This window comes from Neodiprion pinetum, chromosome 6, assembly GCF_021155775.2.
Source record: "Neodiprion pinetum isolate iyNeoPine1 chromosome 6, iyNeoPine1.2, whole genome shotgun sequence".
NCBI classification, from domain to species: Eukaryota; Metazoa; Arthropoda; class Insecta; order Hymenoptera; family Diprionidae; genus Neodiprion; species Neodiprion pinetum.
In genome coordinates this window covers 7,525,778-7,547,501 of record NC_060237.1, presented here as the reverse complement: position 1 = coordinate 7,547,501, position 21,724 = coordinate 7,525,778, and the positions used below count along the sequence as shown (strand labels likewise).

Sequence of the window (21,724 nt, the reverse complement as noted above, 5' to 3'; positions counted from 1 at the left end):
CTTTAAGACCGGACATTTATTGTTGAGAAATATCGTGTTTCTGTAAACGTTGCAGGTCTATGACCTCACGAACGTCTTACCACTCGCCTTCAAAGTATAGAACAAAAATATTTTTCAAATGACCCGTTTGCAAATAGTACTGTATAATCGGTAATACCGTTTTAACAATTTATGCAAGTCACAGGCTTTGTGAAAATTTTCTCAGTATTCGTGAAAATTGTCTCAAATACCTACAACTTCTGCACCTATATAAGATATCTTCTCCTGGAAGTCAGTACGACTATAATTGTAAGTCTCGTAATTGTTGGGCCACCGACATGAAAAAAGTATAGACTATCAGATAACTTTCCATGTCTGCGATTTTTAAAAGACAGATTCCAGATTGAAACTCCATCATGGAAATACCAGGTAAGTGAAATAAAATACTCAGCAACGAGAATTTATGACGATATGATCGTGAACATTTTTTACCTACGCAAGTTCCAATTCGACAAGAGTTCGCAAACTGGTTAAATGCCATTGTTCGTTTCATTTTATCGATATAATAGACGTAAATCAATAAACAACTGCCGTTCTACTTTTAGTTCATTTTGAACTATCAAGTAATTTGGTGAACCGTTAAATGTCATCCGAAGACAATGCACGCTAATTGCTCGACCGGTTTATTTCTCTTTGTTAATTTCTACAACAGAATCATTGTTATTCGATTTTGGGTGATGACAGATGATACTTGCCTAACAACGAATAGGGCCGTGTATCTCATTATCGAAACCGAATCTCGGCCGATTACGCCATTGCTGCCGATGATCACTTATCAGAATTATCAGTTGATAACCGATCCCTCCTTGGGATTTTAATTTTTGTTTTTTTTTTCCGAAGCATCGTGTAATCGACGTTGAAGTGAATGCCCTCTCATTGACTTGAACACTTGTCTCCGCGAAGAGGGTCTTGTAGTTTCTCTAAATTGATACTTTTATCTGTATAGAAAATCGAGTCTGTGATTAAAATTTATACTCGATTATTTCGATAATTGTGTTTCGAAAGTTCGTCGACCGATACCACCGATAATTCTTGCGTGTTACTTGTTATTGCGGATTAGAACTGCATGTGGGGATAATCACCGAGGTGACGAGGTCGATCTCTTCCTTGTCTCATATGCGGAGGTGAACAACTCGAGTGACACAGCAATAACCCTTGGCTGTAGACATGAGAATCAACGCGTTTCGCGAAACTCTCTCGAAAAGGAAAAAAAAACAGCAATTTATGTTTTGCTACAAGATGAAGTTACATCAGTGCGTAGAATTCAATAAAGTACCATGTTCAATTTACGATTAAACGTATTCGTTGAATCAATCACAGTTGATGAAATTTTAGCACTTAACAAAATACCGGAAAAAAGTACCAAAGAATTTAAGCTCAACAATGCATTAGCTTAAACATTAAGCGTCGAGATGTCATTTGAAAAATGAAATCGGTATTGGAAATATATCAAAACCAAATATTTTCTGTTCACTGATAAATGCAACTCTGCTGTGTTTCAAATGGAAAAAAAGAATTAATTGATTATTTCATTATATGATTATATTATATACTGAGAAAGAGAATTGAAAACTGTCGAGTGTAAAACGATTATAAAAACAATTATTGGCTTCGAGAGATTTTATGTAAAATACCGGCGGGAAAAAATGTGTTATTTGAATCACAAGACATCTAGAGATCTCTTAGTTTCTCTAAACGGTGAGGGATGACGCTACTTTCTTTGCCGGCGAGACAACACCGAGTTTTCAAGGGCGCAGTAGAACCGACACACATATTACGAAATTTCTGATATCGCTAAGGCCTCGCGTTTTAAAATAGAACAAGATCAAGATATCCAATGTAGAGCAAACATAGTTTTCACAAATGAAGTGCCTCCAGTCTAGAATTTTATGTAATGAAAAATCCAAATAGAAAATATCTTTGTTAAATAAAAAATGACTAAAACAATGATCTATTCGTTAATTTTTCTGATTTTCTATTAACAATGATATATCGACTCTCCGGTTAAAGTAGCTTTATTACAGGTGAAATACTAGTCATACATATTATGTGTTCAAACACAAATAGTGGGCAAATTCTTTCTGCAGACCGCATATAATGCAAGGCTGGCAGTTCGTTGCATTTACTTTTCATTCTAAATGAAATTGATTACACGATCGCATTACATATTCTATATATAATCATCAATGACAGTTACTAACATTGTTATTACGCAACAAGAGTATCCTGCAAAATTTAATGAAACTTTTTCTACTTCTAGCATTGTACATAAATCATAAGTCATACAGCATGGTTCATCCTCCAAGATTTGATAGCGGAATGCTAACTAGATCTGCACAGCTTTGTGTGTATATATATATAATATTAAATAATACAATGATTGGATAAATTCATTAATCTAAGCCATAATATTCAAGCGTAGTTAAATGCACTCAGGCACACAGGTGTGTATCATCATAGTTGATTAAAATTGCACCAATGTGGATTATCAGTTAGCGGCTGGTTAATGTTGAAGCCTTGCCAAGACTTTTTGAACATCCTCGAATACCTGATCCGCAGCTTTGTTGGCATCTATCTTATAGGCGAGTCCTTGGGCTTCGTAGTGCTTAATTATGGGAATAGTCGAGTTCTGGTAAGTCTGAAACCGTTTTTTCAGCGTTTCTTCGTTGTCGTCGCTGCGACCGCTGCCGGATGCCCCTCTCAACAAGCAGCGGTTGATGCAAACCTGCTCCGAACAATCGAAGAACAGTACGCCAAGGAAGTTGACCTTGTCAGACATGGCCTCGTTCCACCCATCAAGATTGTTGGTGTTGCGAGGAAATCCATCGATCAGGAAACGGTTTGAGCCTGATTTTTCCATCGCCTGAGCCAGCAGGCTGCAGGTTATCTGGACGGGCACTATCGTTCCATTTACCATGTGGCCTTGGATCAACTCGCCGTATTTAGATCCTGGTTTGAGCTGTTCTTCGCGGAGGAGCTCGCCGGCCGAAAGATGAACATAACCGTATTTGTTTACTATGTTCGTACACTGGGTGCCTTTTCCTGCTCCTGGACCACCCAGGACGAAGATAACTTCGGGCTTCGATACGGCCGACATGACAAACTTACGTAAACTGATAAGTAGCCCCGGATGACAGAGCATGGAAAACTTAATTATCAACGATATCTGGTATGCACAATTTCCGGAATGAACACCACATGATGTCGACGAGCCTAATCTATCGAATAATACGACAGGTATTGGCGGGCCGCTTCGTTCCATATCGCATCTGTCCTCCACTCTGTCGAGATACAATCGCGTATTTACCGCTCTTCGTATGAATAACCTTAAATACATGCTTGACATATTCCTCAAAGTTGGCAAGTCGGCATTATGTTTGTCACCTCGGACAAGTGACAGCCGCTGACATCTCTTCGAATCATAATTAATTCATAATATAATTCAAGTCCCCCCCGTTCGACGGCCGCTAGTTAGTGCTTTGGAACTTGCTTACTTTGATCTTCGATAGTCGATACCATGAATATTTTCTCAACTACTTCGATATGCTCGAAATATTCTAATTCACCGAATATCCAGGAGAGGACGCCAAAGTATGTTAAGATCACGACTCGCAGTGCCGTCAACGAGGTGGTCAAGGTGGTCAACGAGTAACTCGAAATTATGGAGAATGTGTCGGGATAACCTTGAAAATATTCTACAAAAACAACTAATTATGTAACTAATAAAGTGCACACGTTTACTCTTCGTTGCATTTCAATCGTACGATACAGATAGGTAAATTATTTCATAATAACATCATATCGCTTGTATCGTCGATGCTGCAATTGTTAGAGGTTATGTCGATCAATAATAGACCACTTAAGTTTATATATTGGACTTAATGTTTATTCAAAACTGATTTTCAAGTAAATAAATGATTACTTAACGCTGTTTACGTTGCAGATCCGGATTTGAGATGTTAGTACCTGGAAGGTGTCGTGTTGTACCTAGTCTAACTCGCCTTTTGAGATGCTCTGTTCGATCTAGTCACAAAAATTGGTTCAAATTACAGGCCGTTAGTTACTGCCCCTGCCAACAGATACACACGTCATACTTTTTGAACATTGAAAAAGAGTATAAAAAATTGTACAAACAAAATGTCAATCAGTTAAGAGTAACACCTGTACAAAATATAACTAACTGTTTACCTCCTAGTGATAATGATATCTCACAAGCGAAAAGAAGAGTGAGCTTAGCCGCTACGCTGGTAAATAAATCTCCAATTTCGATACAGCCTTATATGAGGCTTATGAGAATAGACAAACCCATAGGTAATCAATTTATATAAAGATTCATATTTATTCAGCGAACATTTACAGCATTTTTCTTCATACTATCAGAATTAATCTGATCACAAAATTATCTGAAAAATAGGATCTTGGTTGTTATTCTGGCCTTGTGGATGGAGCATAGCACTGAGTGCACCACCTGGTATGATTCCTGACCCACAAATGCTAGCATTATTTTGGCTTGGAGCATTTATCATGCGTGGCGCTGGCTGTACGATAAATGACATGTGGGACAGAGATATAGACAGAAAAGTACGTTTGAATTTCTTTAGGGTCTGCTTTGAAATACATAGGACATTCTTAAACAAAGAAAGTTAAAACGAACATAGGTAGCAGCAGTATTCACATCTAATCAATTGTTACTTTCAGGTAGCCAGAACGAAAGACAGGCCCTTAGTTAGCGGAGAAGTAACTCAGTTGGAAGCACTAGTTTTTCTCTCTGGTCAGCTCGGTGTGGGTCTTTTAGTTCTTTTGCAACTAAATTGGTATAGCATTCTCCTCGGTGCTAGTTCATTGGGTATGTCTCATTACATCGCAAATTTGATTAATTATTTATGTATTGTTTTTTATTTATTGTTTTTATTAGTTCCAGTGCTAAAACTTTGTACTTGACTTTCAAACTACATTACAGGTCTTGTTGTCATTTACCCATTGATGAAAAGAATTACTCATTGGCCTCAACTTATTTTGGGTATGACCTTTAACTGGGGAGCATTATTGGGATGGTCTGCTGTACAAGGTACCTGCGACTGGTCAGTTTGTCTACCTCTTTACGTAGCAGGTGTTTGTTGGACAATTTTGTATGACACAATTTATGCCCATCAGGTATGTTAAGTGATCACATGATTTCTGATTCATTTGTATTGACAAAAAATTTGTAGAAACACGAGAAGCTTGCCTTTAATACCAATTTCCAATGCACCAATGCTATTACATATGAGTGTAATTTTTCTTTTTAATTAGGACAAAGTTGACGACATTTTGTTAGGAATAAAGTCAACAGCGTTGAAGTTTGGAGATAATACAAAAGTCTGGCTATCTTGCTTTGGAACTTCTATGATCAGCAGCTTACTCACATCTGGAATTATGGTGGATCAAACGTGGCCATATTATGTAGCTGTTGGAGTCGTCGGCAGCCACCTTGCCAATCAGGTAATTAATCAACAAAACTGTATTTTTCTAATCAGTAAATGAATTCCTTCTACCCACAATTTCATGCAATAAATTGGAAATTGACAGTAACCATTCGTTACTGAAAATGCTAATATTTGCTGAAGAGAAATTGATTTTGTATTCAATGTTCGTATTTTCAGATATACACATTAAACATCGACAACCCTACAGACTGTGCAAACAAGTTTGTGTCCAACCAAAGGGTCGGATTTATACTATTCACTGGTATAGTATTAGGTAATTTATTGAGAAGTAAAAAAAAAGAAACAGAAAAGTGTCCAGATGAAACTCAGTATGTGATAAAAGAAAGTATATAATGTCAGGATATAATCTCTATCAGCCTGAGTCTAAGTCTCCGATCAACGATTAATTAATAGCACGTGCCATCGTAGCTTATAAAATAGTATTCCAAAGCAGGGTAATGCTTACGAGAGGTAAGTGTCTAATTTTATTTCAACTCGGCCATGTATTTCGAAATCATACTATTCAATGAAAGGATTTATTGTCGTATTATTCTTTGCATTATTGCAAAGTATTTTTTCTGGCTAACATTAGCTGTGATTCTGTTGCACGCACGAATGTAAGTGAATCCAAAGATGATAACTTAGGGTAGACATAGCATTATATATAATACAGTGTAAAATAAAAAAGATAATAATACATGGAAATATTCCGATCTATTTATTATAGAAGAATTGGTTTATTGTATGGATTGTATGAACGTGTGGATCTTGTGATTGAAAACAGATAATAAAGGAAATTGACTCTTGCCTATTATTATTCAACATGATAAATCGTATTAATAGAAAATTATAAATCAGAATGTTCCTAATAAGTAATACTCAAGTGCCAACCATCTATACAAGTCTACAAGGTCACTTATTGGTTGCTGAACGTTGATCCTTGAATGAGAGGTAAAATTACTGCTTCCGTCGCAATAATGTTCAACAATGAATAAATGAGTGTATGTGTATTGATAATTCATAAGATAGAGAACACAGCTACACAAATTCTTGCTTAAAACCCATTCAGATGACATGAAAGAAATTGAATTCATGAACGGAGGCAATCTGCCATATTACTAAGAAGAACTAAATTGTTAAAGAAATTTTTTCGGATCAGTAAGTCATTGAACTCTAGATATAACAGCTGCGCATGAATTTTACAAATTTTCTGATGTATTCAATTTGTTTTTTGAAATTTGAGTTTTGAAGATTACCTAACATTGTGCAATTTGAAGGAGAGGAAATAGATTTATGTACAAAAAGTTTCATTCTTTCATCACGTAGCTGTTTGTCTTATGGCCATCTTGGCATTGTACCTTTCTTGGGATAGTAACTCTGTTGTTAATATTTCAAATCGATTAATATTGGGTAAAGCAATTGCAAGATACCCTCCTCTGTGTGGTGGCTCAAACAAGAGCTCTGGTTTTTTCAGCAGTGCGTCATTGATCTCCATTAATTTTCCAGTCATGTTACATTTGACAGAATAATTTCCACCATGCTCACACTCTATTGAACAAATGGTAGAAGAAGGTTGCAGGGGCTGTGCACCATGTTTACTTTTACCTGATACCTTATTCGACGCCCGATCCAACTTTTCAGTGACTTTGAAATTGATACACTTAATATTTTTCTGCATTTTAATAATATCATGACTTGGTGCTAAACTAATCAAACAAATACGATTACTGTGAACCCAAATACAAGTATCGTCACCTGGCGATTCTTCATTCACATAATAATATGGGGTCAAGTAACGTTCCGTAACATTGGGAAATGCAGGTGTCGGCTTAAAACTGTTCAAAATATGTAACTCTTTTCTATTCTCTATCGCTTCTGAATCTTCAATAGGAATTGATCGTTTTTCCTCAGTTTCTCTCACTGCATGTTCTAATGATTGAGCTTTATTCATTTCGGACACCTTTCTCCTTTTAACTTCAGGTTCCGGGCTATCAGTGGGCAGTTCATGATTCATTATATTTCGTCTTCCTGTTCGCGTAACCTTGCTTGAATCCTGGCGTGCAATACTTTGGATTGTTTCAAATTTTCAGCCTGCTTGATGCGCCTCTGTGAAAAAGATCACCGGCTCAGTTTGTATTTTCGGTATTGTGATGAAATCGGTTACAGATCCAATCAAATACATTGGCTTTTTACCTGAGATTTCAAGCACTTCCTCAGAGCGTTGTGAAGGGTTGTGCAGTAGCCGAAAAATTTGCCGACCGAGTGCTGCGGTAATAAACAAAAGTATAGGTTATGTTTCGGTCGTAAATTGATATGATTTTAACAATACCTCTGCTTGACATTCTTGAAACTCTGCGAATATATCATTACACGCGGCATTGTGAGGGGCTAATTCACGCGGCATCGTAATAATCTGTTCGCAAATTAAGTCTATTACGCAATTATCTGAATGGAAATCTAACCTCACTCTTTTCGATGTGTTTCAAATTTCGGAAATATCCACGCATCAGTATAAACCCAGGCAAACCAAGCGAGGATATCGACAACAGAGGGCGAACATTTGTGTGAATTTCAAATGTCCATGGCAAAAGCGGTGACGGTCAAGTTACGGGTGGAGAAAACGCGGAGAAACGTAACTTGAATGAAGACAAATGGAAAGGTAAAGTCACTATTGCTTCAATGATATTTTATACATTGTAGGCATGATTTTAAAACGATTAAACTCAAGTATTATTACTGTCTGTCCAGTTTTGCAACGAAGTAATTTTGTATGGAGCCAGCGACAGAGCTGATGGTGCCTCTTGTCTCGATACATTTAGACAACCGTTTGCAAGCCTGTTAGCAATATTTCCTGCATATACGGAGTTAACGATAAACCTCACATCTAATGAGAAGGGCCTGTCAGCGATACAAGAAATTACTAATGAGAACAAATTTCTTCCGAAATTCGTAGCAAAACAGTGATTTAATTAAAGTATAAGTAACCGAGAGAAGAATGTATACTTAAATCATAAATAATAGTAGATCAGATGTAATAATGATGCAGAGAGTGAAAAGTATATATGCATGTGCGGTCCATGTATGATATTAATAAATATGATCCATTTATGATTAATATGTGATGCATAATATAAATTTTATGATTTTCCAAAAGACAAACTAGATTATCTACAATAATTGGCTATAATATGAAAATAGAAGAATTATTCATTTCGAAATGGGATTCTATTCGACACGCGCTCGATGTATCCCATAACATTAATATTCAAAATTATTCCAACAACTTTTCATTTGCTCTCTCGATCTTGAATTTTCGTAGGCATAGAATCGAAACGCTGTTCTAGCTAGTCGCAAGTGAAGTATCTACGTTGGATAGAGAAGCAGAATTGTTTTTCGAAAAGTATTCGGATGGAAAAAAATTCAGAGTAACTGTAATACATCACGGATGCGCTAATTTTGAACGAGATGAAATGGATGCTTCGTATATGAGACGGTATTTAACGCAGTGTACGGATTTGAAGATCTAAAAAGGTGATTGTAGGCGATTCTTTTTTTTTTGTTTTGATAGGAAGAGATAGAACGAAACTTGTTAAAACTTCCAGTGTAGTCGAAAACATTTGAAAGGTATGAGTAAAAATTTTTATCATGCAACTGTCGCAGAACGGCAGCCTTATTAGCTAACCCGTTAGCTGAAGAATACATCTTTAGTCATCTGACCATCGAAGGGCCTAGCCGCTTGAGTCGAGAATCGGCAAGAAAGATAAAGTGCGTATTTCTTGTCCGAAATGTGAAAACTAAAATCATTATACATCATACATCATGATACATCATACATCATCATATCATACATAGCATTAAATTCCTAAACCAAAGTTTGGATATTCGGTTGTTCAGAAAGTGACGTCACCCAAATTTTTTTTTCTCTTGACGTCATCGATCTAGAATCAGCTAAACGAAATCTTCAGTTTGCAAACAACCGCGCAGTAGAGCGGACGGATGAGAATCGCGCTCCGCAAATTTCGAGTACCGGGTTCTCAACCTCCTGGATCCTGCGCTCGGGGTCCGGTACCTGGTGAAAATCGACTTTCAGGACATGCGCTTCGTGGTTCCTGCGCTCCAGGTCCGCTATCTAGTGCAGCTCGACTTCTAGGACAAGAGATCCGGGGTTCCTGTTTCATGTTAACAATGAATTATTTCAATTCATTATTAGCGCAAGCCCAAATTCAGTAGCTGTCAGTGTGATAATAAGATTTCTACAATTATAATTTTCTCATGATCTTCTAGGTAAAATGAGTCGATACAAAAGTAATACTAATCCTTACACAATATATTTGAAGTGTTCTAATACTGAAAATATCTATTAGTGTTCGCGGTATAACCCGAGATCGTTATCGGTGGTTGTTGGAGGTGGTTGGCGGTGATTGGGGGTGTTCGGAGGTGGACGAGGAGGAGGACGAGGAAGACGAAGAGAATAAGGTGGACGAGGATTTGTGCACGGTGAGTAAAACATTTTCATAATATTTTGTGGCGTTTGTAATTGTATTTTATCTAAAATATTTCAAACTTGTCATGTTTACAATGAGTTATTTCAATTCATTTTTCGCACAAGCACAAACTCAATAGCTATAAATGGGCTAATGATATTTACTATATTATTAATCAATTAATTATTTATATTAATCCTTGAACAATATTTTTGATGTGTTCTTATACTAAAAATATTCATTACTATTCAAGGTATAACCCGAGGTAGTTCGCAGTGGTTGCGGATGATCGAGGTGGGCGAGGAGGAGGACGAGGATGACGAGGACTTGTACACTGTGAGTATAACATTTTTATCATATTCATTAGAGTAGGAGTAGGATCATATGTAGGAGTAGTAGGAGTAGAAGTAGATGTATGCGGTGAGGGGCGGGGAGGGGATATTATCATATCAAGTTATCAGTAATAAGCAATTGCGGGTAAAATATTAGCTTACTTTTGTAAGTATTTATGAATACAGCCTCTATGAATATTCATTGTTGTTATATAAGGTCTGGCAACGTACCTACCTTCTGTAAGAGATTTTGAAGATTTTCAACATAATTATGTTTCAGTTCTGTGCCCCACCTAGTGATCCACTAGAACATATCCTCCGACGTGACATCGCTCCGCTACGTATGCAGAAGAAAAGATTTATTAAGATGCAGATTGCTCCTCTCTTCTTGCCATTGTGCTTTCAGCCATTGTTGTGCTGTGTGTTTAAAATTTAGGACAGTATATAATATAGAATAACATGTACATCTACGAATATAGCACTGCAATAAATCTTATAGAAATGAGCTCACATTGAGATTTCTCTGTATTTATAACTCGACGCGAGAAGGCAAAAATCAATGTAATGCCATCTGTAAGGTAATTGGACTCGTATTTGCACTACGAGAACTCGTTGGGCATTTTGCGGTGAAATTTGAAAAATTGTTGTACAAGAAATTAAATAACTATAAAAATGGATAAAAAATATTATCTCCAATAGTGAATGTAGCTAATACAGCTTTAACCATAGATTGATTATGTTAATGATCTATTGTGACAAGATCGGAATTAGATAAGCTCTCTAAATACTCTTTTCCAGACTATTAATTTATATTATATATATGTAAATGTAGATTTCTTCAGTTTATACAATCACTGCACTAGGATTACCCTTGCCACGTTTTATGGTGCGCTTGTGTAATTTGTATATTATTAACCTTACGTTTTACTCTATTTGCGACAAGTTGCGAGTGTTCCTAATTTCTTGGCAATTATTTATGTACATGTATGTGTATATATGTATATGTATACTTATGCATGTGTATATACATATATACTCATGTTTAAAACTAGATTTTTACAATAAACACAGAGGTTTTAGTATATTCTCATACGGATTTCTGTGTATAGATATACTTGAACTAAAATATCCTTATCTCTAATACGGAGTTCTTCGTAATTCGCATTTGTTCTTGTAACCCAATGTCCTACATACAATGGCAAAAATCGAGATCCAACTTAGCTGAGTCTCAAAGCCCTGTTGACATAAAAGCAGCTATTTGATGGAAATTATAGTTTATAGTTTACACAGCCCATTGCATGATATTTCATTATAAATACATGTATTTCAATGTATTTAGGAATAATTTATCAAATGTACAGAGGTCATGTGCAAATAATAAATGAATTGATTCGACCGCAGTTTGATGTATTCATTAGAGCTATAACAATAAATTTAAGCTTTGTTACTTGTTTTATTTTATTATGGATAATCAAAAACATTAGCGACTATTCGTGCTGTGGAAGCATGGGGATTAAACCAAATGTAGCAAAAGATTAGAAACAGTGTATGTAGAGTACGGGTATTTTTCTAACAATGCAAACACGTGCCGCTAGCTTAGTTTTGACATATCTAGAATACCACGCTTTGCGAATTAGCTTTCCAGACAGAGATGAATGATGAATTTTAAGGACTGCATTATCGTTGTTGAATACTCTATGCCTCATGGGAAAAGAAAATCTGTAACGATAAAATTGATGCACCGGATCATCGTCGACTTTAAATTTCGCAATGTCCTACCATTTCCGAACACCTCCAACCATCCTATTTACCTATATTACTAGATTAGCTATGATATGAAAAGAGAAGAATTATTCATTTCGAAATGGGATTCTATTCGACGCGGGCTCGATGTATTCCATAACATTAGTATTCATAATTATTCCAACAACTTTTCATTTGCTCTCTCGATCTTGAATTTTCATAGGCATAGAATCGAAACGTTGTTTTAGCTGGTCGCAAGTGAAGTATCTGCGTTGGGTGGAGGAGCAGAATTGTTTTTCGAAAAGCATTCGGATGGAAAAAAATTCAGAGTAACTGTAATACATCACGGATGCGCTAATTTTGAACGAGATGAAATGGATGCTTCGTATATGAGACGGTATTTAACGCTGCGTAGTGGTTTAAAGACCTAGAAAGGTGATAGGGAGAGAAAGAACGACGCTTCTTAACACTTTGAGTGTATTTCAACAGACATTTGGAAGATACGAGCGAAATTTTTCATCATTCAAGTGTCGCAGAACGGCAGCGTTATTAGCCGACCCGTTCACTGAAGAATATATCTTCAGTCAACGGCTGACCATCGAAGGGCCTGGCCGCTTGAGTCTGGAATCGGCAGGAGAGATGAAGTGTGTATTTCTTGTATGAAACGTGAAAACTAAAAGCATTATACATCATATCATATCATCATACATCATACATCATACATCGTACATCATACATCATCATACATAGTATCAAAGTTCGAAACCATAGTTTGGATGTCGGATGTTCGGAAAGTGACGTCACCAATTCAAAATCAGCTAGCCGAATTCCTCAGTCGGGAAACAACCGCGCAGTAGAGCGGACGCATGAGAGTCGCGCTCCGCAAATTTCGAGTACCGGGTTCTCAACCTCACGGATCCCGCGCTTCGGGTCCGCTACGTATTTCGACTACCGGGTTCTCAACCTCCCGGATCCCGCGCTTCGGGTCCGCTACGCGGTGAAACTCGACTTCCAGGATAAGCGCTCCGTGGTTCCTGGTTCATGTTTACAATAAATTATTTCAATTCGTTTTTCGCGCAACCCCAAATTCGGTACCTGTCAGTCCGCTAATAAAATTTCTCGACTTCCAGGATAAGCGCTCCGTGGTTCCTGGTTCATGTTTACAATAAATTATTTCAATTCGTTTTTCGCGCAACCCCAAATTCGGTACCTGTCAGTCCGCTAATAAAATTTCTCGACTTCCAGGATAAGCGCTCCGTGGTTCCTGGTTCATGTTTACAATAAATTATTTCAATTCGTTTTTCGCGCAACCCCAAATTCGGTAGCTGTCAGTCCGCTAATAAAATTTCTCGACTTCCAGGATAAGCGCTCCGTGGTTCCTGGTTCATGTTTACAATAAATTATTTCAATTCGTTTTTCGCGCAACCCCAAATTCGGTACCTGTCAGTCCGCTAATAAAATTTCTCGACTTCCAGGATAAGCGCTCCGTGGTTCCTGGTTCATGTTTACAATAAATTATTTCAATTCGTTTTTCGCGCAACCCCAAATTCGGTAGCTGTCAGTCCGCTAATAAAATTTCTCGACTTCCAGGATAAGCGCTCCGTGGTTCCTGGTTCATGTTTACAATAAATTATTTCAATTCGTTTTTCGCGCAACCCCAAATTCGGTACCTGTCAGTCCGCTAATAAAATTTCTCGACTTCCAGGATAAGCGCTCCGTGGTTCCTGGTTCATGTTTGCAATAAATTATTTCAATTCGTTTTTCGCGCACGCCCAAATTCAGTAGCTGTCGGTACGCTAATAAAATTTCTATAACTTTACAATCTTCTCATAATCTTTTTGGTAAAATATGTCGATAAAAAAATTATATCAAACCTTACACATTATTTTTGATTTGTTCTCACCCTGAAAATATTTATTAGTATTCGAGGTATAACTCGAGGTGGTTGGCGGTTTTCGTTGGAGGTAGTTAGGGGTGGTTGCGGATAATCTCGGTGATTCAGGAGGAGGGGGACGAGGATTTGTGCTCGGTGAGTAAAACACTTTTATAATATTTCATGGCAATTGTAATTATATTTCATCTGAAATATTACAAATTTGTCACGTTTACAATAAATTATTTCAATTCATTTTTCGTGCAAGCACATATTCAGTAGCTATGAATAATCTTATACAATTTATTATATTATTAATTAATTAATTAATATTCCTACAATATTTAATGGCAATTGTAATTATATTTCATCTGAAATATTACAAACTTGTCACGTTTACAATAAATTATTTCAATTCATTTTTCGTGCATGCACATATTCAGTAGCTATGAATAATCTTATACAATTTATTATATTATTAATTAATCATTTAATCAATTACTAAATTATATTAATCCTTACACAATATTTTCGATGTGTTCTTATACTGAAAATATTTATTACTATTCAAGGTATAACCTGAGGTGGTTGAAGGTGGTCGGAGGTGGACGAGGAGGAGGACGAGGAGGACGAGGATTTGTGCTGGGTGAGTAAAACACTTTTATAATATTTCATGGCAATTGTAATTATATTTCATCTGAAATATTACAAACTTGTCACGTTTACAATAAATTGTTTCAATTCATTTTTCGTGCAAGCACATATTCAGTAGCTATGAATAATCTTGTACAAGTTATTATATTATTAATTAATTAATTAATATTCTTATAATATTTAATGGCAATTGTAATTATATTTCATCTGAAATATTACAAACTTGTCACGTTTACAATAAATTATTTCAATTCATTTTTCGTGCAAGCACATATTCAGTAGCTATGAATAATCTTGTACAATTTATTATATTATTAATTGATTGATTAATTACATTAATCCTTACACAATATTTTTGATGTGTTCCTATATTAAAAATATTTATTACTATTCCAGGTATTACCCGAGGTGGTCGGAGGTGGACGAGGAGGAGGACGAGCTGGACGAGGAGGAGAACCAGGTGGACGAGGAGGAGGCGGGGTGGGTCGTGGGAGAGGACCTCTCCTCTCCTCAGAGGAGAGGAGGGGGAGGGGCCGGGAAGGGGGAGAGGTGGGTGAGGAGGGGGAAGGGATGGGAAGGGAAGGGAAGGGAAGGGAAGGGAAGGGGTGAGGAGGGAGGCGGGAAGGGGCGGGGCGGGGGGGGGGGGGGGGGGGGGGGGGGGGGGGGGGGGCGGGGGCGGGCGGGCGGGCGGGCGGGAGGGAGGGAGGGAGGGAGGGAGGGAGGGTGGGAGGGAGGGAGGGAGGGTGGGCGAGGGGGGGGGGGGGGGTGTACTGCTCTTTTAACTGTAACGGGCTCACATCGACATTCGTCCCCCCCCCCTCTCTCCCTTCCTCCCTCCCTCCCTCCCTCCCTCCCGCCCACCCTCCCCCCCCGCCCTCCCTCCCTCCCTCCCTCCCTCCACCCGCCCGACCTCCCTCCCCCCCCCCATCCCCCTTCCCGCCACCCTCCCCGCCCCTTCCCTTCCCTTCCCTTCCCTTCCCCCTCCTCGCCCACCTCTCCCCCTTCCCTGCCCCTCCCCCTCCCCTCCTCTGAGGAGAGGAGAGGTCCTCTCCCACGACCCACCCCGCCTCCTCCTCGTCCACCTCGTCCTCCTCCTCGTCCACCTGGTCCTCCTCCTCGTCCACCTCCGACCACCTCGGGTAATACCTGGAATAGTAATAAATATTTTTAATATAGGAACACATCAAAAATATTGTGTAAGGATTAATGTAATTAATCAATTAATTAATAATATAATAAATTGTACAAGATTATTCATAGCTACTGAATATGTGCTTGCACGAAAAATGAATTAAAATAATTTATTGTAAACGTGACAAGTTTGTAATATTTCAGATGAAATATAATTACAATTGCCATGAAATATTATAAAAGTGTTTTACTCACCCAGCACAAATCCTCGTCCTCCTCGTCCTCCTCCTCGTCCACCTCCGACCACCTTCAACCACCTCAGGTTATACCTTGAATAGTAATAAATATTTTCAGTATAAGAACACATCGAAAATATTGTGTAAGGATTAATATAATTGAGTAATTGATTAAATGATTAATTAATAATATAATAAATTGTATAAGATTATTCATAGCTACTGAATATGTGCTTGCACGAAAAATAAATTGAAATAATTTATTGTAAACGTGACAAGTTTGTAATATTTCAGATGAAATATAATTACAATTGCCATTAAATATTTTAGGAATATTAATTAATTAATTAATAATATAATAAATTGTATAAGATTATTCATAGCTGCTGAATATGTGCTTGCACGAAAGATGAATTGAAATAATTTATTGTAAATGTGACAAGTTTGTAATATTTCAGATGAAATGTAATTACAATTGCCATGAAATATTATAAAAGTGTTTTACTCACCCAGCACAAATCCTCGTCCTCCTCGTCCTTTTCCTCGTCCACCTCCGACCACCTTCAACCACCTCGAACAACCACCGATAACCACCTCAGGTTATACCTTGAATAGGACTGACAGCTACCGAATTTGGGCTTGCGCGAAAAACGAATTGAAATAATTTATTGTAAACATGAACCAGGAACCACGGAGCGCTTATCCTGGAAGTCGAGAAATTTTATTAGCGGACTGACAGCTACCGAATTTGGGCTTGCGCGAAAACCGAATTGAAATAATTTATTGTAAACATGAACCAGGAACCACGGAGCGCTTATCCTGGAAGTCGAGAAATTTTATTAGCGGACTGACAGCTACTGAATATGGGCTTGCGCGAAAAACGAATTGAAATAATTTATTGTAAACGTGAACCAGGAACCACGGAGCGCTTATCCTGGAAGTCGAGAAATTTTATTAGCGGACTGACAGCTACCGAATTTGGGCTTGTGCGAAAAACGAATTGAAATAATTTATTGTAAACGTGAACCAGGAACCACGGAGCGCTTATCCTGGAAGTCGAGAAATTTTATTAGCGGACTGACAGCTACCGAATTTGGGTTTGCGCGAAAAACGAATTGAAATAATTTATTGTAAACGTGAACCAGGAACCACGGAGCGCTTATCCTGGAAGTCGAGAAATTTTATTAGCGGACTGACAGCTACCGAATTTGGGGTTGCGCGAAAAACGAATTAAAATAATTTATTGTAAACGTGAACCAGGAACCACGGAGCGCTTATCCTGGAAGTCGAGAAATTTTATTAGCGGACTGACAGCTACCGAATTTGGGTTTGCGCGAAAAACGAATTGAAATAATTTATTGTAAACGTGAACCAGGAACCACAGAGCGCTTATCCTGGAAGTCGAGAAATTTTATTAGCGGACTGACAGCTACCGAATTTGGGGTTGCGCGAAAAACGAATTGAAATAATTTATTGTAAACGTGAACCAGGAACCACAGAGCGCTTATCCTGGAAGTCGAGAAATTTTATTAGCGGACTGACAGCTACCGAATTTGGGGTTGCGCGAAAAACGAATTGAAATAATTTATTGTAAACGTGAACCAGGAACCACGGAGCGCTTATCCTGGAAGTCGAGAAATTTTATTAGCGGACTGACAGCTACCGAATTTGGGGTTGCGCGAAAAACGAATTGAAATAATTTATTGTAAACGTGAATCAGGAACCACGGAGCGCTTATCCTGGAAGTCGAGTTTCACCGCGTAGCGGACCCGAAGCGCGGGATCCGGGAGGTTGAGAACCCGGTACTCGAAATACGTAGCGGACCCGAAGCGCGGGATCCGTGAGGTTGAGAACCCGGTACTCGAAATTTGCGGAGCGCGACTCTCATGCGTCCGCTCTACTGCGCGGTTGTTTCCCGACTGAGGAATTCGGCTAGCTGATTTTGAATTGGTGACGTCACTTTCTGAACATCCGACATCCAAACTTTGGTATTAAACTCTAATACTATGTATGATGATGTATGATGTATGATGTACGATGTATGATGTATGATGTATGATGATATGATATGATGTATAATGCTTTTAGTTTTCACGTTTCATACAAGAAATACACACTTCATCTCTCCTGCCGATTCCAGACTCAAGCGGCCAGGCCCTTCGATGGTCAGCCGTTGACTGAAGATATATTCTTCAGTGAACGGGTCGGCTAATAACGCTGCCGTTCTGCGACACTTGGATGATGAAAAATTTCGCTCGTATCTTTCAAATGTCTGTTGAAATACACTCGAAGTGTTAAGAAGCGTCGTTCTTTCTCTCCCTATCACCTTTCTAGGTCTTTAAACCACTACGCAGCGTTAAATACCGTCTCATATACGAAGCATCCATTTCATCTCGTTCAAAATTAGCGCATCCGTGATGTATTACAGTTACTCTGAATTTTTTTCCATCCGAATACTTTTCGAAAAACAATTCTGCTCCTCTACCCAACGCAGGTACTTCACTTGCGACCAGCTAAAACAACGTTTCGATTCTATGCCTATGAAAATTCAAGATCGAGAGAGCAAATGAAAAGTTGTTGGAATAATTATGAATACTAATGTTATGGAATACATCGAGCCCGCGTCGAATAGAATCCCATTTCGAAATGAATAATTCTTCTCTTTTCATATCATAGCTAATCTAGTAATATAGGTAAATAGGATGGTTGGAGGTGTTCGGAAATGGTAGGAGGTGGTCGGCGCTGGCAGAAGGTGATAGGGGATGGTCGAAAGTGGCCATTGATGGTGGGAGGTGGCAGGGGGAGGTAGGAGGTGTTCGAAAATGGTAGGACATTTCAAAAGTTAAAGTCGACGATGATCCGGTGCATAATTTTATCGTTACAGATTTTCTTTTCCCATGAGGCATAGAGTATTCAACAATGATAATGCAGTCCTTAAAATTCATCATTCATCTCTGTCTGGAAAGCTAATTCGCAAGGCGTGGTATTCTATTCTATTTGCATTATTAGAAAAATACCCGTACTCTACATACACTGTTTCTAATCTTTTGCTACATTTGGCTTAATCCCCATGCTTCCACAGCACGAATAGTCGGAAATGTTTTTTACTATCCATAATAAAATAAAAGAAGCAACAAAGCTTAAATTTATTGTTAAAGCTCTAATGAATACATCAAACTGCGGTCGAATCAATTCATTTATTATTTGCACATGACCTCTGTACATTTGATAAATTATTCCTAAATACATTGAAATACATGTATTTATAATGAAATATCATGCAATGGGCTGTGTAAACTATAAACTATAATTTCCATCAAATAGCTGCTTTTATGTCAACAGGGCTTTGAGACTCAGTTCAGTTCGTCCTTCTCCTCGTCCACCTCCGACCACCTCCAACAATCGCCAACCACCTCGAACAACCACCGATAACCACCTCGGGTTGTACCTGGAATAGCAATAAATATTTTCAGTATAAGAACACATCAAAAACATTACGTAAGGATTCATATAATTAATTAAGCGATTGACAATATTAATAATTTCACTAGCGCATTTATAGCTACTGAATTTGTGCTTGCGCGAAAAATGAATTGAAATAATTTACTGTCAACATGACAAGTTTAAAAAATTTCAGATAAATTAAAATCAACATTGTCATTAAATATTAAAAAAATGTTGCACTCATCGTGCACAAATCCTCGTCCTTTCCGCCCCACCTTGTCCTCCTCCTCATCTACCTCGATCATATCAGAATAACTAGTTTCAAAACACTTGCTCGCTAAAGCCCGCTCCGAGTCGGATGCCTAGTGTAACTGGTTTTTGTGCTCGTGTGCTCGTTTACTCGTCGTCAGTGTTTTACCAGATAACATGTTCGTCAGGGAGACTGGGGCACGATGACTCGGCAGAAAATTCTGGTATTTGCTTTAGAGTCTACAGAATGAACACTGTCTTTGTGCATGTGACGCAAACCGAATCTGCCTGTAAGATTTTTTCCACATAATGTTACGAATCACGTTTAAACACGCATGTAAGTATAACTTATTGTGATTTTATGACAATAAATTTCGTCAAAAAATACCACAGAACAATCAGCTAAGTGCTGACAGTTTTGAAACACTACGCACGGCCAGCGCCGAATTTACCTATAGGCCCGAGAGGCCCGGGCCTAGAGCGGCATTTTCTAGGGGCGGAAAAAATGAGAGCTGGAAATTCAATTTTTTGGTAAATCAAAATCATATGCAACTTGTAGAATGGATTTTTTGAAGTGAAACTTCGATAGCGGTGTTGGAGAATTTTGGATGGGAGTGAATTCATGAGTAGTCCTTCAAACCGCAACACTAATATGGGGAAAAGTCATTATTATTCCATTATTATTATTATATGTATGCAGCTATATCGAAAAATATTGAATAAAATGACTGCTGATGAGCATGTGTGATACAAATTATCAAATATTGATCGATCCTGATTGAAAAAATCCCATTAGTGAACAGATCACTCGGCAGCGGCGGGGGGGGGGGGGGGGGGCGGCGGCAAATAAGGCTGCAGGCGGCTTCGAGTTAAATTTGGCGCTGCGCACGGGAATTTCAGTTCCACCCGAACGACTTTATTGTCACGTATTCCTATGTATACAATGCCAACCACTCAACAAACGCAATTTGTTGATCCTGGTCGTTCGATTTTTTTTCCTATTCAAAATCTTATCTGAAGCATGCATATTGGTTTGATAGTACAAAACATGACGTTTTCAATAATCACACTTGTAAACTTGAAAATTCAGCCGGAAGGTCAAAAGTCACCAGGTCAAGGACCTGGACAGCCAGAACTACGGAACGCTTGTCCTGGAAGTCGAGTTTCACCAGGTAGCGGACCTGGAGCGTAGTAACTACTGAGCGCTTGTCCTGGAAGTCGAGTTACACCAGGTCGCGGACCCGAAGCACAGAATCCAGGAGGTTGAGAACTCGGTACTCGAAATCTGCAGAGCGCGATTCTCATCCGTCCGCTCTACTGCGCGGTTGTTTCCAGACTGAGGAATTCGGCTAGCTGATTCTAGATCGATGACGTCAAGAAAAAAAAAATTTTGTGTGACGTCACTTTAATACTATGTACGATGTATAATGTATAATGTATCATGATGTATGATGTATAATGATTTTAGTTATCTCGATGGTCAGCCGTTGACTAAAGATGTATTCTTCAGTTAACGGGTTAGCTAATGATGCTGCCGTTTTGCGACAGTTGGATGATAACAATATTTGCTCGTACCTTTCAAATGTGTGTTAAAATACACTCGAAGTCTTATGAAGCTTTGTTCTATCACTTCCCATTAAAAAAAGAAAATCGACGACAATCACCTTTTGAGTCACCCAACGTAGGTGTTTGGCGGTATTTGGCAGCGATCGGAGGAGGTCGAGGTGGACGATGACAACGTGGTCGACGAGGGGCTGATGGAGGAAGAGCAAGGCGACGAGGTGGTCGAGGAGGACGAAGGTGGTCGGAGATGGTCGGGGGTGGTCGACGGCGGCTAGTGGTGCTCGGTGGTAGTTGAGGGTGGCTAGCGGTGGACGCGGTTACGCGACTCAATCTCAAGCTTTGATACCGACACTACTCCAGCTGCTACGAATGTCGGTGCAAGCTCGTTTGGTAGTCGATAGAGCAGAACCTTCCTACGCTTCGAGGCCCACCTGGGCCCACTTGCCCGCCGAAAACTGGTCACAAAAATTTACCTAGGGGTATCCGTCTTTATGTTCTTCAGTCAACGTAT

The 21,724-nt window shown here is 38.7% G+C and overlaps 3 protein-coding genes and 3 long non-coding RNA genes across 11 annotated transcripts; 3 read left to right on the top strand and 3 right to left on the bottom strand.

Annotated features, from left to right (window-relative positions):
• Positions 1-2,038: 2,038 nt before the first annotated feature.
• Positions 2,039-3,534, bottom strand: Dak1 (cytidine/uridine monophosphate kinase Dak1). Its single transcript, XM_046630556.2, has one exon. The coding sequence runs from the start codon at positions 3,383-3,385 to the stop codon at positions 2,543-2,545; it is 843 nt and encodes a 280-aa protein (XP_046486512.1). The 5' UTR covers positions 3,386-3,534; the 3' UTR covers positions 2,039-2,542.
• Positions 3,535-3,647: 113 nt separating this feature from the next.
• Positions 3,648-6,221, top strand: Coq2 (ubiquinone biosynthesis protein COQ2, mitochondrial). 5 transcript variants are annotated; one of them, XM_046630555.1, is made up of 8 exons: positions 3,648-3,814; positions 3,983-3,997; positions 4,235-4,350; positions 4,454-4,620; positions 4,738-4,885; positions 5,000-5,193; positions 5,332-5,520; positions 5,682-6,221. In XM_046630555.1, exons 3-8 carry the CDS (start codon positions 4,320-4,322, stop codon positions 5,856-5,858), a joined length of 906 nt encoding a protein of 301 aa, XP_046486511.1. In that variant the 5' UTR covers positions 3,648-3,814; positions 3,983-3,997; positions 4,235-4,319; the 3' UTR covers positions 5,859-6,221. The 5 variants fall into 5 exon arrangements, with proteins under 5 accessions (XP_046486511.1, XP_046486510.1, XP_046486509.1 ...); XM_046630554.1 differs by having other exon boundaries at positions 3,983-4,094; XM_046630553.1 differs by having other exon boundaries at positions 3,983-4,153.
• On the bottom strand, positions 6,200-7,518 carry LOC124221003 (protein Abitram). Its single transcript, XM_046630558.2, has one exon. It carries the CDS (start codon positions 7,516-7,518, stop codon positions 6,823-6,825), a length of 696 nt encoding a protein of 231 aa, XP_046486514.1. The 3' UTR covers positions 6,200-6,822.
• A 1,945-nt stretch (positions 7,519-9,463) lies between these two features.
• LOC124221004 (uncharacterized) lies at positions 9,464-11,697 on the top strand. 2 transcript variants are annotated; one of them, XR_006883703.2, is made up of 4 exons: positions 9,464-9,736; positions 9,869-10,001; positions 10,242-10,324; positions 10,601-11,697. It is a non-coding gene; the product is annotated as an uncharacterized lncRNA (long non-coding RNA). The 2 variants fall into 2 exon arrangements; XR_006883704.2 differs by having other exon boundaries at positions 9,464-9,788.
• A 7,461-nt stretch (positions 11,698-19,158) lies between these two features.
• Positions 19,159-21,454, bottom strand: LOC138191088 (uncharacterized). The gene is made up of 3 exons (XR_011177382.1): positions 21,315-21,454; positions 20,719-21,009; positions 19,159-19,405 (listed from the first exon to the last, which is right to left on the bottom strand). It is a non-coding gene; the product is annotated as an uncharacterized lncRNA (long non-coding RNA).
• LOC138191089 (uncharacterized) lies at positions 19,736-20,846 on the top strand. The gene is made up of 2 exons (XR_011177383.1): positions 19,736-19,987; positions 20,741-20,846. It is a non-coding gene; the product is annotated as an uncharacterized lncRNA (long non-coding RNA).
• Positions 21,455-21,724: the final 270 nt, after the last annotated feature.